General features: G+C 39.7%; 1 protein-coding gene across 1 annotated transcript in view; it reads left to right on the forward strand.

Moving 5' to 3' along the window:
- Positions 1 to 2,001: 2,001 nt before the first annotated feature.
- The window catches only part of SYNPR (synaptoporin), a 348,200-nt gene continuing 328,914 nt past the window's right edge, over positions 2,002 to 21,287 (forward strand). Inside the window, exons 1-2 of the mRNA XM_037040860.1 lie at positions 2,002 to 2,271; positions 2,385 to 2,450. Of these exons, the coding sequence (XP_036896755.1) occupies positions 2,254 to 2,271; positions 2,385 to 2,450 (84 nt within the window). The 5' untranslated portion in view covers positions 2,002 to 2,253. The remainder of the gene's footprint in view (positions 2,272 to 2,384; positions 2,451 to 21,287) is intronic.

The raw sequence follows: 21,287 nt of genomic DNA on the forward strand, positions 1-21,287 counted from the left end.
CATTAAGGTCTAGTTGCCGCTCTGTTCTACATCAACCTTAAGCAGGGACCCAGGCTGTCATAGTAGCCACTATATGAGACATTATATTCAACTTGGTAGAAGGAAATAAACTAAAAGCCAAATCACAGAGAGAGTCTTAAAACTTGAGGGTCACTGAAGAGAGTGGCAATAGAGTGCTACAATTGACTGCACCTCTAATGGGGACTTCTGGGCCTCTATCTTTGCTTCTGTAGAAGTATGAGTGTGAGAAATGAAACTAATATATGTGGAGGGTGCCTGAACACATTATCAGCAAAATCTCGTTGAGTCCTCAGAGCAAACAACTAAGGTAGATGTGGAGCTATGGCTCTACTGTACAGATAAACAAACAAAAAACAAAAACTGAGGCTTTGAAAAGACTAAGTAATTTCTAGCATGAGATTCTATATGTAACTGCAGGGCACACACTAAGACTTTGAACTTGATAATGTCAGTTCTCTCCTTCTCCCCTGTAGTTGTATAATGGCTTATTTTTGAAACAACTGTTTCTAATTGTTTTAGACTCCAAGTGCATGTAGGAAGTGTGGTAGGGATAAAACTGTCCGACTGCAGTTGGTGCAGCCAGCTCCCTGGAGTTCTTACTAAATTTCTAGTTTTTCTCTAACAAAATCCACAGGCAGAGATATCTACACTGGACACTCTCTTTCTTACCTACTTTTGGCCTTCTGCCTCCCCTTCCTTGACTCCAAGTGATTCATTTCCATCTTTCTCTCCCCACCTCCTAAATATTAATTACTTCCAATGTCCCCTGCACACATACAAACTCCAAACCTTTTTGGCAAATCTTTGTAGTAAGCAGATGGGCTATCTGTGTTGCTGGGAGATCACTTCATACTTGGAATCCAGTCCAAACAGAGAGAGAAGGAAGGGGATGGAGTATCAGTTACATGGTGTAGTGGCTAATAGCTCTGATTCTTTTCCCTCCCCAGACTTTTTTTTAGTTGAACTCTGGCTTCCTTGCCTGCTATCTGTATACTCCTGAGCAGACCTCTTCCCTTTCATAATCTTCAATTTCTTCAACTCCGAAATAAGAATGTCGACCATACTAACCCATGGGAGGTTGTGAGTAGTTAATGATGTAATGTTTACAAGCACATTTTCTGACTCACAGAAAGAACTCAAGTGTTTTGTTATTATTTATTATTTTCCACAATGTTAGTAGACAAAGGGAAGAGAAGGAGTCTTTGTTTTGGAGGGAGGACTCAGTCCTATTTATGATGAATTCAGGAGCTTCATTTGGGGTTGTGTCTAAGGCAAAGGATCTCAGTAGAAACAGCATGAGTTTTAAAGGAACTTGAATTCCAGTCCCTGTTTAGCGCCCCCCCCCCCCCCCAGGAGCTGCATTACCTTGGCTAACTCAGCCTTACTAAATCTGCTTTTAAAATGGGCATAATAATTTGCTCCTGACCTCAGACAGTGTCAATGAGGACCACCTGCCTGGTACATTGTGCCTTATTCACGATTCATTTGTTTCCCTCTCCCCCATAACCCTATTTTCTCTGTGTTCTAATCCTCTGCTTCCCCTTGGGGGAGGAGACAGTGCTCATTCTGGTTTTTGCTGTATCCCAGCACCCAGCTCTGCCTGGCCACAAGGAGAACTTCCTATGAAGGCTGGGGCAATTGGACAAGTCAACAATCGTATTTTTAAAATTTATTTATTTATTTATTTATTTAGTGTTCCAAAGTTACCAGAACTCACCACAACTCCGTATATAAAGTGTAAGTGCCTCTCTCTTGACCTGGAACCCTCTTCTTCAGGCAGAGAGCCCCCAGGCTTATGGTGTCAGGCAGCCTTCCCCCACCAAAAACCCGAAGTTTCCCCAGAGCCCCAGGGCGCAGCCAACGCCAATGTCTGTAGTCCTGCTTTGCCCACCTCCTCACCCTCCCGTGGAGATAGCAGCTGGCCAATGGCAGCCCTCCCCTGGCAGCTGGCTTTCTCCCCTCCCCTCAGTGCTCTCCCACCCCAGCCCTTCTCTCACAGACCTTGGCTTCTTCGCTCTGCTACTGGCGCGCAGGTTTATCGGAACGCAGAGCGCAGAGCCAGCGCCGGGCACCTCGCTCTCCTAGGGCCCTGCCTGCCCAGTGCTTCTTCGTCCTCGCTCCTCGCCCCTCTCTTCCTGAGAGGGGTTCTTGACACTAAGGACGAGACCTGGGTGTCTCTCGAACTTCCCTTGAAAGGGAACCGGTGGGGGAGTAGACTGAACAGAACCAGCTATGGATCCTGTGAGTCAGGTAGGACGCAACTGGGCAGGGCGGCTGGTGCTGGGGACCCTGTGGCTCCGGAGACTCGCCCCGGCCCCTGCCTCACGCTGTCCCTTTCTCTCTCCTGTCTTTTTCGTCCAAAGCTGGCCTCAGCAGGCACCTTCCGGGCGCTGAAGGAGCCCCTTGCCTTCCTTCGAGCCCTGGAACTGGTGAGTAGCAGTGTGTGTGCGGGGAGGGGGCTCAGTCGACCAACGATTGGGTGAGGAGTGGTCCAGTGGGTACTCTCTGCTCCGTTCTGCTCAAATCCCGGAGTTTAACAACCCCCACCCCTCTCCCTTCAACCCTCCCCACTCCCAAGGTGCTATTCCGGGGCAGGATCGAGGGACTGCTTGGAGAGGTGAATGTGGATGAATTTTTGCAGGTGCTTAGCTTAGGTGTCATCTCACCTCAGTGCTGTCAAGCACGCGGGTTCATGAAAGATGCCTCCTTCTGAGGTGGAGAGGGGAGGGGCTCAGAGGGAGGCTCTGTCTCTGGGTTTGGCTGCTCACCTGGGCTTGGCTGCTCATCTGGGATTAGGCGGGGTTGAGAGAAGCATCTGGGAGTACTTGGCCAAGCTCAGAAAGTTGATCAGCACGGGGACAGCTCTTCACCTGGCCTGGGACCCCGGAAGCCTGTGGTGAACTGCTCTGCTGAAGCTCCAGGGACAGAGAAGCTGCCATTCTATATCTGGCCACAGAGCACAATCCTTCCTCCTGTTACAGTTTCTCAAGGCATCTTCTGATTTTTCTTCAAAGATCTCTCAGTCTTCTTTGTGTAGCTTTCTTTATTGACCTGTCTTTGTTAAGTTCTATTACTTGTCTCTTAAAAAAAAAAAACACACTTTGACAGTCCAGTGACAACTTGGCTAATGACAGAGGAGTGAGGCAGAGAAACTCACAGGGCCACAGAGCAATGTTAGTGTTGTTGGCTTGGTTGATGGTTATTCACAGTGAAATCTGCAGGTCACATTCCCTCTTGCGAGGAGCTCTGAAAGGCAAGTGAACCTATCTGAATGGGAAGTTCAAAGCCGGTCATGTAACATTAATCACAGACCCTACCACCGACTAGCTGGGAAATTATGTAAGAGCGTGTTGTCTGACCAGATCTTACCTCCCAGGGCTACGATCTGTCTCTGACTGCACTAGAGAAAGAGACATTTTTCTGTAGGAGACATTGTGGTGCCTGTTTACATGGATGATGTACAGGATAATCACACTCACTTTATTTACAGACCTGCATAAAATGCATGATTGTATCAGTTTGGTATATATCAAAACAGCATTTGGAAAGCTTGAACTAGAGGTCCTGGGATGGCTATTCTGAAAGTGTTTCCTTTACAGCCAAGTTAAACAAACCAAACAGTGCTCACGGTATAGGAAACTTTTGGTTGGCTTTCTCAGAATTCTGTCCACATTCATTCATTCATCCATTCAATAAATAGTCCCTGTGACACAATGGTGTTTTTGATTAAAAGTATAGCTAGCTCCATTGCCAAGCCATTAAAAAACCTGACATTATTTTTCTGACATAATCTCTTCTTGCCTCACATTGTCGCTTACGTGCAATATTAATTTTTATTCTCTTCAATCCCATTGCAATATTATTTCATGTCATGACTCACCACACAGCCTGTACCAATATATTTCAAAGACTGGCAAACCGAGATGACTTTTTTAAATGCAGATTTCCAGACATCAATAAAAATATTGAGAAGATGAGTGCTTTCCCATGAATTTACATTTTAAATAAGTGCCCTGGATAATCCTCATGCACATTAAAGTTGGAGGACCACTTCCCTGATCTCCCTCCAAACTCAAAAGTACATTTTACCTTAAAGCTCTTGCTATTTCTGTTCATACTGTATGTAATGCCCTCATACCCTAAGCTTAGAAAAAAATGTTTTTCTTCTAATTTTAGCTAAAATATTCCCCCTAATGACAATTTCTGTTATATTTACTCCTTCCTCTTTCCTCTCCCCCAGACTGAATGATACACCCCATTCTTTGGGCTTTTGTTACATTTCATTCATTTCTTCATTTGTCCATCCATCCATTCATCCATGAAAATTTATCACATTGCATTATGGTTGTTATTTTTGGTGGTGGTGGTGGTGGTGGTGCTGTGTGTGGGGGGGATAGGAGAAAAGTTATTACATTTAAAATATGTGTAATCTGCCCTGGCTGGCGTAGCTCAGTGGATTGAGCGCAGGCCTGTGAACCAGATGATCGCAGTTCGATTCCCAGTCAGGGCACATGCTTGGGTTGCAGGCCAGTTTCCGGCAGGAGCCAGTTCCCTGCAGGGGATGCACGAGAAGCAACCATACATTGATGTTTCTTTCCTCTCTCCTTCCCTTCCCCTCTAAAAAGATAAATAAATAAAATATTTAAAAAAATATGTGTAATCTTTCCCTCTCTCTCCTGGCCTCTAAGGCTCTAAGAAGAAGGGCTTTGACATCAGTTATTAGCCTCTGATTTGTGAAAGATAACCGGAATAATGGACAAAAAGTGAGTAAGTTAGCTGATCTATATTTTAAAAGAGCTAAGGTAGAGAGACATGGGAGCAGAGAGAGGTTAGTTGCTGAGAAAGCTGAAGTTCGATGCTGTGGAGAGGGGAGAAGAAAACATGTTTTATGCACATGCAGTGGCATGAAGAGGTACTCTGAGATCTTTTTCTGTAGGAGATACTGCAATGAGAGTGTGATCTCTTAGATGGCAGGAAATTTGTTCTATTTTTCTGTTTCCCATTAGTGCCTTTCATGGTGGTTGGTAAACAGTAAGTGATCAACAAAAAAATGTAAATCTATAGTGAGAGAGCACTAAAAATATCCCAGTTTCTCCCATTCTGTGACAGAGCTTTAAAGTTGGTATTCTTCAAAGCCTTTAAACTACAGTCCTTTTGTTTCAGTATTTATGCTGTAAAAATTAGTTTATTTAAAGGGTTTACATTCAGAATATTTACTGCAACATCATTTGTACAGGAAACATTAGTAAGTCATTAATAGAACAATCCTAAGAGTATGATTCACACATTGTGAAATATTATATTATCATGCCTTTGAAAAGAATGAGTTAAATTAATACACATTTACCTGGAGGTCAGTATATGTAATTGTGTTTGATAAAAGTAAGTGGGAAACCCTGGCTGATGTGGCTAAGTGGACTGAGAAATGGCCTGGGAACCAAATGGTTGCCAGTTTGATTCCCAGTCAGGGCACATGCCTGGGTTGCAGGTACAGGTCTCCAGTGGGGGGCATGGGAGAGGCAATCATACAGTGATGTTTCTCTCCCTCTCTCCCTTCCTTTCCCTTTTTCTAAAAACAAATAAATAAAATCTTTTTAAAAATTGAGAAAAACTTTTATTTTTAGTGTTTGTTAAAAATTTTAAATGGAAGAAAGTGATTTTCATTTTTTTAACCAACATATGGAAAATTTATTCAAAAATATTTCAAAGTAATGCACAGAGTACAATACTATTTTTGTAAAAATAAAAAATTGAAAGTAGACCTTGTGTTTGTGTACATGTGTGTGATTTGTATGAGTATAAAGTACAATTGTATACCACTGAATTGTTAAAATTGATTTTTTATGAAGTAATTTAAGGTGTGAAGGGGAGAGAAGAGGAGAGGGTGAAGGAAAGCAGTGGTATTCTAGAAGAATCATAGGCATATCCCTTGTCCACAGTGTACACAAGAGTAATTCTTAAAAATAATTCATATTTTCAATTATTTTCTATGGATTGACCATATGAAGTACTGTTGCTTCTAAAGCCAACCTCCACTTTTGGATTATAACCTTAGAAGAAAATGCACTTAATTTATGTGTTCTTTGCTTAGGAATGGCTCATGGATACAGTGGATTTAAAGTCTACATAACACATGAAAGTCAAGTCTTCAGGGAGAAGCTTTAGCCAATTTCAAAGATTTTGATGTAGAACTCCCAAATTCTTAATCTGTACTTAAATAAAGTCGGGGGACTTTTTACTATATTTTGGGTCAAAACCAAAAATCAGGACACAGCTGTGACTTTGGTGCTCTGTTTCATTTATCCCCTGGTGATAAAATAGGTCCAGAAAAATCTCTTAAACCATCATTTGGGAATACACACACACACACACACACACACACACACACACTATAAAGGGTCCAGCAGAAAGGTTTGCTTGAGTGTGGGTTTATATGTTGGATGAATGTCTCACACGAGATGGACAGCAATTTGAACATTTCACCTAAAATGCCATATGGTATCCTTGAGTGTGATATTGTTAAGTTACAGAATTACATATTTATGATTTTGTAATAAACAAAGGGCATTATTTGTGCCTGACCCTGTATGTTGAATTTACCCCATTTCTCAGACTTACTCTGAAAAAAATGGGTATGATTCTGCCTTCCATTGATGATTCTTATTTTGTTACTTGAGTACATTGCCAGTAGGACTTTAATCTATGGGGTTCTTCCCCTTTAAAATTCTTTTGTTAGCATATCTTTTCTTATCTCTACTATTTACAAAGTTCTGGATCTGCACTTGTGGATTTGTATGATGGATCTAGGGGACCCCAACACATCCACATTGTCCAGGGACAGTATTGATGCAGATGTTAGGGCATCAAAAGGTCTTCAAATCTTCAAAGTGACATTTACTTCATTGGCATAGTCTTCCCACACAATGCTATAGGTCCAGATTAAGTTGTTATAGAATTAACTGTGGAATCAACTTGCCTGATATCCTTCTCATTCTTATTCTTGACATACACCCTGAATTTTTAATATTTTTTATTTTTCACATTATGAATTATTATTTTATTATTATTAAATTATTTTATTGTTGTTCAATTACAGTTGTCTGCATTTCCCCCCCAACACTCCCCAACCCCAGCCAAACCCACCTCCCTCCCTTGCTTCCACCCTCCCTCTTGGTTTTGTCCATGTGTTCTTCATAGTAGTTCGTGAAAACACTTCCCCCCATTATCCTTTCTCACATCCCCTCTGGTTACTGTCAGATTGTTCTTAATTTCAATGTCTCTGGTTATATTTTGCTTGTTCTTTTGTTGTTGTTATTGATTATGTTCCAGTTAAAGGTGAGATCATATAATATTTGTCCCTCACCTCCTGGCTTATTTCACTTAGCATAATGTTCTCCAGTTCCATCTATGCTGTTGCAAAGGGTAGGAGCTCCTTCTTTCTTTCTGCTGCAGAGAAATCCAATGGGTAAATGTAAGTAGATCACCATTTTTTGATCTACTCATTTACTGATGGGCACTTAGGTCACTTTCAGCACTTGCATATCTGCTACCACCCTTGGACTTCACATTTCTGTGGTGCCTTTCTTTTCTGCTTTTCCAAGCAAGGCCAGCTACTCCAGACATGTAATATGTTTGATATATGAAGTATAGGTCTACTTGATTTAAATGGAGGCATCTGCCTTACATAATCTTCATTTCTTTATCAAAATTCTGAGCTATTTTCCAAGCAAACATCATACTGCTTACTTGAAATTAATAGCATTATAATCATATTATTGGTAATACAAAGTGAAGCATGGTAATCTAATCTTATCTCACCTAATCTCATTTTATCTCATCTCATCTAATTATAGCCAACATTTTAAACCCCTAATGAGAGAAGCCACCTTTGTCATGCAGGCTTCAGATGAGGCACTATATTTCAGTACTTCCCATATTTCATGTGAGTCTATATAACTCTAATATTCACATTTCTCCCATGAAACTCAGGGGTGTTAAATAACTCAACTCATCAATGACAAAATTGGAGAAAACAGCAAGATCAAGATTTGGGCATTCTCCTTCCAAACTATTCTCTTAAATGCTACACTCTTCTGCTTCCTACAATGTCACAGGCATCTGCTTTATCTTACACCTAATTCTATAAGAATCTTTAAAGGGAAGATAGTATTATGTTTTATAGTGTTTATTTCAACCAGTAACATGTATATTTGAAGACTTCTCTGGAAATGACAAGTAGTGTTTGTATTTAGAAATGAACTAAATAGACAGTTATTGCCGTTTACTTTGTTTTATTTTCTGTTGGTTATTAATTAACCAAGGTATCGTAGATTTCCATTAAAATACAGCATTTTTTCAAGTTAAATATGTATCAAAAGACTTTAATCTTATTCTTAGTTATTTTTTCCTCTTTTCTTAAAAAAATCTGTGTGCATGAGTCAGACAACCTTCCCCCTCACCCCAAGTATAAACAAGAAAGGAAATTCTAACATACATCTTACTTAAATATTTTATTTTTATTAATTTTAGAGAGGGTGGGAGGAAGAGAAACATGGATGTATGAGAGAAACATAGATTGGTTACCTCTTGCATGCCTGCAATTGGGTACCTTGTCCACAACCCAGGCATGTACCCTGAGTGGGAATCTAATCAGAGATCTTTTGGTTTGTAGGACATTGTCCCACACTGGGGGACAAGTCCACTTAGTGGGACAAGTCCACTAAGCCATACCAGTCAAGGCAACAACTTATTTAAGTTATGCCCAGCAATCTGCTAATGGGGGTATGATGCAATTTCAAAGCTATGTTAATGAGAATTTAATTATAACTTTCTAGCCTCACAATTAGTGACAAAAACCATGTCAATTGGAATGTGAATCAATAAACATACTTACCATGAAAGAGCAACTCACCAGTGTGCTAATGAATTCATCACTTAATGCTCTTCTGAGATTATTAAGACAATTGGTGTTTGGGCTCATAAATACAGAAAAAAGAGAAAAATATTTCTTACAGAATTGAATCCTGACTTTATTCTTTACTAGCTTGGTAACCTTCACTAAGCTTCATTTTTCTCATCTGCAAAATGGGGCTAGTAATAGTTCTTATTTCAAAGGGTTGCTATAAATAATTCAGTGACTTAATCCAAGTAAACAGCCTTGCACAGTTCCTGGACTATAAGTTCTGAACAAACTTATATGACTTTGAAGGTGATGATGATAATGAGAATTGGGATGATTCTTCTGATGATGGAAAGAGGAGTAGTAATCCATAGGTGAGTATTTGGAACATCATGGTTAACTTGTTGTAAATTAGAGTATTGGCAAAATTCTGAAGCAGAAAATCTGTGTTCCCTCTTGCTAGTGCCCCTTTTGAGCCCTCTACCTCTAACTCATGCTGCCATGGTTATTTTTACTATGGCATGAAATACTCCAAGGATTTGCTCCTTGAGATATCCTCACTTCAAAGAACATTCCTGAGAGGTCAATGTTGATCCTAAGGGAAAAGTTCTAGTGGAAGAATTATAGGTGCTCAGTTCTTGTTAGCTTTTTTGAGTTGTAGAGGAAGAATTTTCCTTATCTTTTCCAAATCGTAATCCATAAACATGGCTTACCCTTGAAAGAGTTATAGTGTGTCCAGCTGAATTCTCCAGATGAAGGTCCCTACAGGATCAACCATGGGTACTTGTAACCACAATCTCCTACCCAGATGTACCTAGTCTGCTAGATGGGAGGGAATATAGGAAGAACCCTGGACTGATGCTCAAGTAGGGGCACCATCCTTAGTTCTCTGTTCCCCAGAGAATTCACATTTTTCCTGGATCCAGGCATGAAAATGATTATGTATTAGTAAAAAAAATACTGGAAAGTGTCTAGGGAACATTTTTACAGAACCACTACCTGCTACAAGTCTTCATCTTCAGTAAGCATGTATTTAACCTGGGTTGTATTTGTAATTATTCTTGTCTATTCTATTATCTTACCCTTACTTTGAGAACCTCAGTTTCCTCACTTGAATGTTGGGGACTATACTCTTTGCCTTCCAGAGTGTTGGAAATTTTAAGTGAGATAAAGCATGGAAAACACTTTGTAAACTATTGGATATCCTCCAGAAGTAAAAATCATTGTGATGATGATGATGATCAATATGTTTTTTTCAATCTAAGTGACTCTGAAAACCATAAGATAATTGCCCTGGAGAGTAGGGTGAGCCTAAGGTATAAGTGCCTGATCTCTGCTTACTAAGGGGCTAAGTCTTTCCCAATTACCATCCACCTTCTAGCCTCTGCCCCAATCTCTTCAGTCTCTTGGGAACCTACAAGAAAGACAGACGCTGCCAGTTGAAACTGATGCACCATCAAAGTTTGTGAATGTCCACCTTCACCCATTTTAGATCTCATAGAGAAGCCAAAGTCTTGCTCTGTACACATTTCATATTTCTTAGATGTCCGGGGGCTGGTTTCTTCCTTATCAGATGGACTTTTTGCACAAGCTACTTCCTCTGCCTAAAATAATTTCCCTCTTTTTTTTCACTAAACCCCTTTTAGCTGGCAAATCCCTTTGGTGCCTTCCGATATCTGCTTAGATTTCATTTTGAGGGGAAGACTTCAGTGAGTAGGGATTGCCATTAGATGAAGTCTGAAGGCTGCCAGAGCATACTCTTTAATGATTTGTTTACATTTTGGCTTCTCAACCAGACCATCTGCTCAATGAGGGCAGGGATCTTGTTTGTCTTGTCCATCAGTTCATTCTAAATTTCTAACTGCCACATAGCAGGAACAACTCCGGCGACATTCACAAATCACCCAGATGGTAAGTGGTTAATGAAGGAAGTGATTGGAAAAAGTGAGGGAAGAAAAAAGGAAAGAAAGAGAATGGGCAATGAATACAAGGGGAGACCCAAAAAATCCAGAATTATCTTCCGAAGGATGGGCCCCTTATAGCACAGTCTCCTCCCACTAGGTGAGTGCTCTAGGAACACATCTGTATCAGTGTACCAGATGGAGTTGTTGTGAGAGGCTGTGTTTGCCTTCAGTGAACATTTTTGAAAATTCTTTCAACGGTTTGCCCATTTCATGATGGATGACTTATAAGGACACCTGCCCACACTGCACTGAGTGTTCAGCAGTTTTTGGAAAAACAAAAACAAAAACCGGCATGATCCCAGTGCCCTACCCTCCCTATTCACCAGATCTTGCCCCAAGTGACTTTTTTTGTTTCCCCAGATGAAAAAAAGTCCTCAAAGGGAAATGTTTGATCAGTGTGGAAGAAATGAAACAGGAAATGACAGAAGTACTAACAGGCATCAAAATTGACAAGTTCGAAAACTGTTTTGAGCAGTGGATAAGATGTCTTGATAGGTGTATTGCATCAAATGGAGAGTAGTTTCCAGGTGACTGATGTTTAAGCATGCAAGAATAAATACACAATTTTTAATAAATAAATTCCTTTTTGGGGTCCCCTTGTAAGTGGGTCTCTGAGAATATATTGGATGCAGTGCAAATTCCCTTTCATGATTTCCATTGTGAAGAGGAATTACAAGGATTCACATAGAAATAATTGTTTAGCCACTACTCTTGGTTGTGGAGGAGAGTGACTTATCCAGGCTGACTCGAGTGTCAAGTAGAGGGCAGCTACATCATATACACTGCATGCACAGGAGAAGTCCTCTTACAGAAATAAAAGTGGGAGGCCTGAAACAGGCTCAGTCCACATACCCTGAGCTCCAGACCATGAGCGCAATGGTTTTAGGAGAAGTACTGCTGGAACTGTGGCTTGGCCACTTTTCTGTATTCTCTCTTCGTGTGTCTCCTTTCTGCTTCTCATTTAGCTTATTCTTTCTGTGATTCTAAGCTTATGTCCTAGGAGAAACTGTATAACTGGCTCAGCTATATTTTTTTCAGTTTTGACACAGCTGTCAGCCCCAGGCCATATCAGGCTATGGATTGGCTTCCTATGCATCAGATGTCCCCTGCTGGTCCTGTCTCTTGTGGCCTGAATAACAAGTGTCACAAGATTCAAATTGGGCTCCCTAGACTGTTCTTCCATTGGGAGAAGTGGGAGGGCCAGTTCTTCAAGTCATGGGCATGCTAGGCTCAGAAGAGCTCTACACATCTGGTAGAAGAATAAATGATTATTTTCACTGACATTTCTTCCATTAAGGTAACACTAGTACTTTTGTCAAGAAGTTGTAGCATCTTTGAGGAATGGGGAGCAGCACTTCTGGGATCTCTGTGATGAGGGGACCATTGGTTGAATCACAATGATGACGTTATCTGAAGGGTTTACCTTCAGTCCTTTGACTCATGGGGCTCCACCAGCTTGTGCCATCTTGCTCAGCATTTGAAAAAGCCTCTTCCTGAAAGGAATAATGGGAATTGATGAGATACCCCACTTATGAAGGAAAAAATATTTCTCCAAATAACATACATCTCATCTTTGTTCATATATTGTTAGGTTCATTCAATTCTTGCTGTTCATGTTAGAAGACTATATTAGAAGTGTACATTAACTGTGTCCTTGTGTTTATTAATGAGGTAGAAAACTGAAAAGTATGTGTGGTTTTTGTTTGTTTCAAATTTAATAATCCTTTCCAAATTAATTTTTTGTCCCGAATATTTACTCACGAAGAGTCATTGGCTTGCTTGCTATGATAGGTGCTGTTTGTTTGAGGAAGAAATGGTGAGGAATTGGTTGAAAACAAGAATCACTTGTAGAAAACTGAAAGATAGCCTAGGGCTTGAAGGACTGTGGGCTTTGAAATAGCCTTTTGCTGGAATCCTGGCTCTTCTTTCCAGCTCTGGGACATGGAGCACGTTGCATGAGCGTTCTGATCCTCAGTTCTGCATCCATCACATGAAGATTGTAGGAGTCCTATCTTTTGATTGCTGTGACGGTTAGGTAAGATAGTACATATAAAAACCCCAGCAGAGTGTCTGGTAACTGTAACTAAAGGAGAGTTTGTTCAAGGTGATGACAAATACAATTCAGCATTCCTAAAATTTCTAGCACAGTGTAAAGTCTGCTCAGTATATTATTGCATCATGTTTGTTTCTATTATCTTTCCATTTGGAGAATGCTGGTTGTGAGATTATAAAATATACACAAGTAGTATTAACATTAACACATAGACACAAGCTTTATACTAGATGCTATACATACATCATTTCACCTAATCTCACAATTACCTTTGAAGGACAAAAAAATAACCCCTTTTACAGATAAAGAAACAGACCTGGAGAGGTCAAACAACTTGACTGAAGTCATACAGCTAGTATGTGATAGAGCCAGGATTTGAAACCAGGCAATTTGATGCCAGACTCTTTGTTCTTAATCATTTTTCCAAGTTACCTCTCATTAATAGCAATCACTCATTACCTCTATGTCTTGAAGTAAAATGATTTCCTCAATGAAAACAGCAAGAGTAATATATGTAATTTATTCTAAAGTCATGTCCTTTTATTCCTAATTTACATCCCTTTCTACTATCTCATGCTGTCAGAGCATGAAGCAAAATTTAAATGCTCTTATAATGACTAAGGATATACACATCTCAGGAACCTTTTTACTTCTTAAAAATACTCCCATTACCAGTGAAAATTTTACTGAACTTACCTATCTTTCCTAACAAAATCTTTATTCACTGATCCATTTTATAAATAAATTCAAGTTCAAGGATGTGTTGTTAACACAAATCTATAAAAGTTCTGTAGAATTCAGAAAGGATCTGAATATTTAGCAAGATTATGGAAATATAGATTCTTTTTGGGTGCTTGGTAAATTACTCAAGTCATACAGGTTCCATCACCAATACAAGAGGAGCAAACAAATTTTATCTGCCCAGTGTGTGTGTGTGTGTGTGTGTGTGTGTGTGTGAGAGAGAGAGAGAGAGAGAGAGAGGCCACTCTTCAAATTTGTTATTTTGGGGGTTATCTGCATGCCAAATAAAATGACATACCCTCTATGGTTTTAACAATAAGTGCTCATACATCCACCTGGTCTACCGTGCAACTGCCTGGCTGTATTTTCATGCCTTTAATTCACCTGATGGCTTTGCCTGCACCTGATAGTTGACAGTACCCATAGGATCCTTTTTGAAGCTGATATCCAGAAAAAATGAAAAAGTATAAGGGTTAGAATGGAAGAAAGAGTGATACCAGAGAATAACTGGGCACAAACTCATGGTCTGAGTGAAGAATGGAGATCTTGGAAGATATTTAAACTGGAAAAAGTGGTGGCTTGATGAGCAGTGACTATAAATGCTATGTGGGATGTGCTGGCTTCAGGGCCACATGCCTGGGTTCAACGACAGACCTTAGATATGTTCAAGGACAAATCAACCTCACTAAAACCTTGAGCTCTCTAGGAATTTCACCTATATCAAAGATATGTTTAAATGATAAAAATAGCCCTGGCTGGTGTAGCTCAGTGGATTGATGGTGGGCCTGAGAACCACACGATCGTGGTTCGGTTGCCAGTCAGGGCACATGCCTGGGTTGCAGGCCAATTCCCAGCAAGGGACTCACGAGAGGCAACCATACATTGATATTTCGCTCCTTCTCTCCTTCCCTTCCCCTCTAAAGATAAATAAATAAAATCTTTAAAAAATCTATAAAAAATAAAATATACCCAGGACATAAAAAAGATTTTCTTCAAATAGTTGTTTCATTCTCCACTTTGCTTTAACCAAGTTTACAAGTTTATTTTTTTTTTAAAGAATCCATCTGATCCTTCAATGTATCAGAGATCATTAAGTAGAAATCATTTGGTTGCAAGGAATAGTAACCCATTCAAACTGGCTTTTACTATAAATATTTTGGTCTCCTTTTTGGGTTTAAACAAGACAATATCTGCCCCAAGTGTAATTCTAACTTCACAGTTCAAGTGTCCAACAAGGTTACTCTGGCACAGATTCTCCAGAGAGTCAATGACTGCCCCATGCCAACCTGTGTAATGGTTCAGGTTGGGTTCTATTGCCATAATTGGAGGGAGGGGCAGGACCACACAGTATACAGAGGCTAGCTAATGTTGGGGCAGGGAGATTCTTCCAGAAGGGGCAATGGGTGGGGAGAAAATGGTTGCTATCTCTACTTCACTGATAGTAACTTTTTCAAATATGAGAAAATATGAAAGTTATAAGAAATCAAAGTCCCAGGCAGATGGTAATCAATGCTGAATCAAACTCCCAGGAGAGTGGTGGCAGTAGTTTCATAATAGTTGAGAAACTAGCCCAAATGAGGTATCTCTGTGGGTGGTGACAGTCATTTAGATGTTGAAGATACTATCTTCATTCTGTCTCCTGTACAGCAGAATGAGGCATTACTATGTTTTGAACGTAGCATCATTGAATTCATTAATTATTAGAGGTGTTTGGTATTAAAATTAGCAGCAAATGATGAAGTGTCCTTGATTGCAGAATTGGGGTATGTTTTTTCATGTGTGGTGCTCAAGAGTGATTTGTCTATGTTTTGATAACTGTTCCAAGTTTCCCTGACAATTTCAGAAGAACTCTTCACAGAAGAGCTGGTTGGGGTACCAAGATGGGGAGAGGGAGAAGGAGGAAATATGACTTGCCTTCAAATGATGCCTTGCAAACTGTACTTTGGCACTTTATTTCCAAGAGCCCCTTGTAGGCTGATTGATAAGTGTGAATTCTAGGAAATACATGACATCTATCTATCTATCATCTACCTCCATTATAAGTTCCTGTAAATATGGAACTACTGACTCAAATGCTTAACTTAAAAAAAGTGTTGCATGGTGCTGGTATTCACCAGTCTGGTGCAAAGCTTCAGGTATTCTTTCAATGTAAAGCAGTTCTGGTGGACTCTGTTGGTCCCCGAATTAGACCCCTTTTATGAGGCCAGTGCACAGCGCTCTCCCCTCCCTCAGCTTTTGTGAATGTAGATTGCTAACAGGTCAGAGCTGTCTTTTCTCCACAAAATTGCCTTTGACTGAATACAAGCCACCTCGCCCAGAAACCTATGCTCTGCCCCAGGGGAGACCTCCAGCCTGTAATAGTCTAACACTAGGTACACAAGGCTGCTTCCTTTGCCACAAGGTGGGACTGCTGATGGTACAATTCACACTGTAGAGCAGCCTGGTGGCACCAGGCTGAATGTAGCCTCTAGGTGACACCATATCCTTGTTTAGTTCCCTTTCCTTGCTCCCTTCATCTCTGTTGTTTCCTGGAGAGCACTACCCAATGAATCTAGGGCACCTGAGTCTCTGTTTCGGGCTCTGCCTCTAGGACACCTGATCAAAGATAGAGATGTTAATGTAGTTAGGCCTTATTTTTCACAAAGCACATTGACAAGGGAAGCTGTGGAGAGGATGCTCTTTCTGTGAAATAGTTTTATTAAATGTAGTAAAATATTATTTATTAAAAAGAGAACTGGATTTAAAAATCCAGGCTTGAATCTTTGTTTCCCCATGTGACCTTAAACAAGTCACTTTCTGAGCCTCATTCCTTCAATGGAAAAAATAGGAATACTAATCTTTCCTTTATCACCAATTATTAATCTGTAGACATAGCCTTTATTAGACATAGTCTTTCTTTTCAGTAGTGTTACTGTGGCAAGTTGGAGAAATAAATATGGGTATTTAGATAATGGTTTGGATGAACTTTAGGTCTGAGATTGCTCAGTGTGCTCTCAGAAAGTATGAATTTTGAGCAGTTATTTAAAATATTTATACATAAAAAGACATATGTTTGTAACTATTGGCTAACTCAAAAGACAGCCTAAGGCATAGAGAAAAATATAGAAAAAATCTATTGTCAGGATTTAACTATTTTTTGAAGCTGAATTGGTATGGAAGAAATGGGTGGAGGCCATTGTTTACCACCTCATATTTACTTTGATGCATATACCAACATTCGCTATTTTGAGAAATTTATTTTTATACTAAATTATATGAATAATTAAAATGTCCTACAGCATTTCTTCACTAAGGTGAATAATTTTCTGTCCTGAGGCTGTGATGTGCATCTTCTGAAAATGACATATTGTATTTTATACAATTTTTTTTCAAGTATACTATAGGCTTGTGCTTAAATACATATGATTTAATGAAGAGAGTTGAATTAATTTCGAAAATTTTCTGTAGAAACTTGGCAGTAACCAACAGATGGATGCTCATAACATTAATTTGTGTCACATTTTGACACTTCTGGACTTTGTGATGTTTCCATTTTGTCTTAAGCAGCCCACAAAGATTCAAGTGCTCGCCTGTTGGCAAACTGATTTCACTTTACTATTGAATATTACCACAAGCGTTACTGAAATGTATGCTCCATGAGGATGCGTTTGTCGATCAACTTCACCTCTACAATCATACTACATAAAGCAGCGCCTGTTTCATGGTAGGCACGCAAATATTTCATAAATGCATGGATGTATGAGTAAATGAATGAGTCATTTCTCTACCTGGAATGCCATTCCTCTTTAACAGCTCTTGTTGAATAATTTTATCCCCTGTTGAAATTTTATCCATCCTTCTAGGACTATCTCAGACTCCAAGATTATTCCTTTACTTACTTGAACTTTCATAAAAAAAATTCTTCCCCTGTTTTGGCAGACTCGTGGTTGCCCTTTCTGTCCTGGTAAATTAGGCTGCTATTTCCCAGCATACACTAAGCATTCCACTAGGAAACTATTCCTGTTATCACTCAAACAGGTAAGTAAGAAGGGAACAAAATTGTTTGAGTATTTGCTTCATCCTAGACATTATGTGACAGACTTTCTGTTTCTTCCTCACTGCCTGTAAAGTCACTGTTATTTTATAGATTAAGAAGCTGGGTTTTGGAAGTGTCATTATTCCAGTGCCAGGAAGATAAGTTCCCACAACTTTTGACTGCACAAATCAGTGGGGATTGAGTCTGCGGAAGAAACTTATGGAGTCTCAAGCAGTTCCTTTTAAAGAACCCACACACAAACTTACTCAAACCCACTCTCTCTGAGCTTCAACACCAGAGTAACAGCTTGAAAGGCATAGGTGATATACAGAGAAAAAATGAAGTATCAGGCATCAAGGAAAGAGCTGGAGTACAACTTTCTCTCAGACAGAAAGGTGGGCAGAGGGCATTGTTCTGAACCCTCACCACACAGAGCCACAGAACTGGCAGGCTGGTGACATATCTGAGTCTTCATCAACCTGACTCACCCTGGACTCCTGGAGATCCCCTGAGACTCCATCCCATCCATCTTATATACCCACCCCAGCTGCTTTTCCATAAGAATGGCTGGTCTTGGCTCATGCTTCACAGCTTCCTAAATCTTCTCAAACAAGCAACAGCCAGCCTCAGTGAGCCCCCATGCCTCATACCTCTTGCTAAGTGGTCCCAGGCCTGACAGTAGAAGAAAAAAACCAACCTAGATTCAGAGCTTGGCTTCATCTTGGAGTCTCCAAGCCCAGCACAAATAGCAGCCATCTCAGATTGCTTTATAGCTCAGGTAGTGTGGCCCTGGGGTCACAGGTCAGGACTGACCTTGGACTGTACCACCTGAGAAACCCCAGAGACTATGCACTTAGTAGATAGCTACAGACCATGTCAGAGCATCACCACCTTGCCTCCACATAGCTGATCCTTCATGGAGGGCGCAGATTGGTGGTTAGTGGTCACAGCCAGTCCTTGCAGTTGACAGGCCTGGGTAAATCCCTCCTGTTCACCTGCCAACAGTAATCAAGGTTCAACTAAAAGATAAGGGTGTACTCAGCCCACATGAGGGGCAGACTTCGAGTACCCAGCTTGTAGGGGAGGCTGTGACACTGGACCCTACAAAACACACCTACTACTTAAGGCCATAATACCAAAACAGTGAGTCATAGCAGCTCTGCCTAATACAGAGAAACAAACACAAGGACATTGCCAAAGTGAGGAAACAAAGAAACATGGGCCAAATGAAAGAACAGAACAAAACTCTAGGAAAAAACTAAACAAAATGGAGATTCAGAGTTCAAAACACAGGTTATAAGGATGCTCAAAGAATTTTGTGAGTACCTCAACAGCATAAGAAAGATCCAGTCATAAACAAAGGATACACTAATTAAAATAAAGAACAATTTACTGGGAAACAGGAGTAGAGTGGATGAAGCATAGAATCAAATCAATGGTTTGGAAGATAAGGAAGCAAAAAATAACCAATCAGAAGAAGAAGAAAAAAGAATCCAAAAAACCCCCAAAACCAGGATGATGTAAGCAACCTCTGAGACAATTATAAGTATTCTAACATTCACATCATAGGGGTACCAGAAGAAGAAGAGAAAGAGCAAGAAATTGGAACTCTATTTGAGAAAATAAGGAAATAAAATTCCCCTAAATTGGTGAAGGAAATCGACATGCAGACCAGGAAGTACAGAGAGTCTCAAACAAGATGGATGCAAAGAGGCCCACTCTAAGACACATTGTAATTAAAATGCCAAAGTTTAAAGATAAAGAGAGAACTTTAAATTTAGCGAGAGAAAAGCAGTTAGTTACCTACAGGAGAATTCCACTGAGACTGTCAGCTGATTTCTCAAAAGAAAATTTACAGGCTAGAGGGGATTGGCAAGAAATTTCAAAATCATGAAAAACAGGGACCCACAGTGAAGGTGCTCTATCCAGCAAAGATGTCATTTAGAATGAAGGGCAGATAAAGTGCTTCCCAGATAAGAAAATGTTAAAGGAGTTCACCATCACCAAACCATTATTATATGAAATGTTAAAGGGACTTACTTAAGAAAAAGAAGATCAAAACTATGAACAATAACATGGCAAAAAATACATATCTATCAACGGTTAAATCTAAAAAAACAAACAACAAAAACAAAATAAAAACTAAGGAACCAAGAAGAACAGAGACATAATCATGGATACAGAGAACATTTTGATGATTGTCAGATGGGAGTGGGCATATGAGGGAAGGGGTGAAGAGGTGAGGAGATTAAGTACAAATAGGTAGTTAGAGAATAGTCATGGGGATGTAGAGTACAGTATAGGAAGTAGAGTAGCCAAAAAACCTACACAAGACCCATGGACATGAATAATGGTATGGAGATTGTCTGAGGGAGTGGGGGTTGCTGGGTGGAGGAGGGCAAAGAGGAAAAAATTGGGACAGTGTAACAACATAATCAATAAAATGTAATTAAAAATAAAGAAAAATAATCTATATTTCTAAACACAAATGCATTGGATAACCATAATAAACTTAGAAATTAATAGTAAGTGCAGTAAAGAATTCAGTTCCAAATATGTATAGAGGTTTCAGAGGTGATGATCATTAGTTATAAAAAAATTTTTAAAGCATTAGTGTAGAAATAATGGCCTTGGAAATATTCTACTCTGTAATTCTGAACTTAGAAAAAAATCTGAGAATAAAATTCTGTGAATAACTTTGTCACATTTACACATCACTGTTATTTTTATGGTTCCCTATGTGCAAAGAGAGAGGTCTAAGTTTACTCATCAAAAGTCCTTGATCTAGGTCCTGATTCTGACACTTACTACCTGTTGAGATCCAAGGCAAACCACTTCCATGTATGAGCTTCTGCATGTCCAAATGCAAAATAAACACATTAATACCTGCTCATCCTATTTTCCAGATATTGGAGATCAAATAGAATATGAGTCATGCATGTGAATATGCCTAATAGTCAACAACTCATTATATGCACAGAAGGTGATTTATCCTATGGGGTCAGACATATTCATGTTGAAGTCTGAGATCAATTACTTCGACTGTGGAACAGTTTTAAAATTTTACCTGTAAAATGAGATAGATATACTTGCCTCATACATGTTTTGAGATCATGAATTTTTGTATTTATTTTTATTCATTAATTAATTTAATGTATTTTTATTGCATTTTCCAATACCATTTAGCCTCCTTATACCTGCCTCCCCCAGCAATCACCACACTATTGTCCATGCCCATGAGTCCTTTTTCCTTTTTGCTAAATCCTTCTATGCCCCGACCTCACCTCCCCCATAGCTATCACCCTGCTCTTCATCTATGACTCTGTCCTCATTTTCCTTGTTAGTTCAGTTTGTTCATTAGATTGGCAATCCCCTGAGTGAAATCATATGGTATCTGTCCTCTGAAATAAGTGACTGGCTTATTTAATTTAGAATTATGTTCTCCAGGCCCATCTATATTGTCACAAAGGGTAAAATCTTCTTCTTTTTTATAGCCAGGTAGTATCCCATGGTGTAATTGTCCCACAGTTATTTTATCCATTCATCTACTGATGGACACTTGAGCTGCTTCCATATCTTGGTGATTGTAAATAA

This window comes from Sturnira hondurensis, unplaced genomic scaffold (genome assembly GCF_014824575.4).
Source record: "Sturnira hondurensis isolate 20B ecotype Veracruz unplaced genomic scaffold, ASM1482457v3 Scaffold0002840, whole genome shotgun sequence".
Lineage (NCBI taxonomy): Eukaryota > Metazoa > Chordata > Mammalia > Chiroptera > Phyllostomidae > Sturnira > Sturnira hondurensis.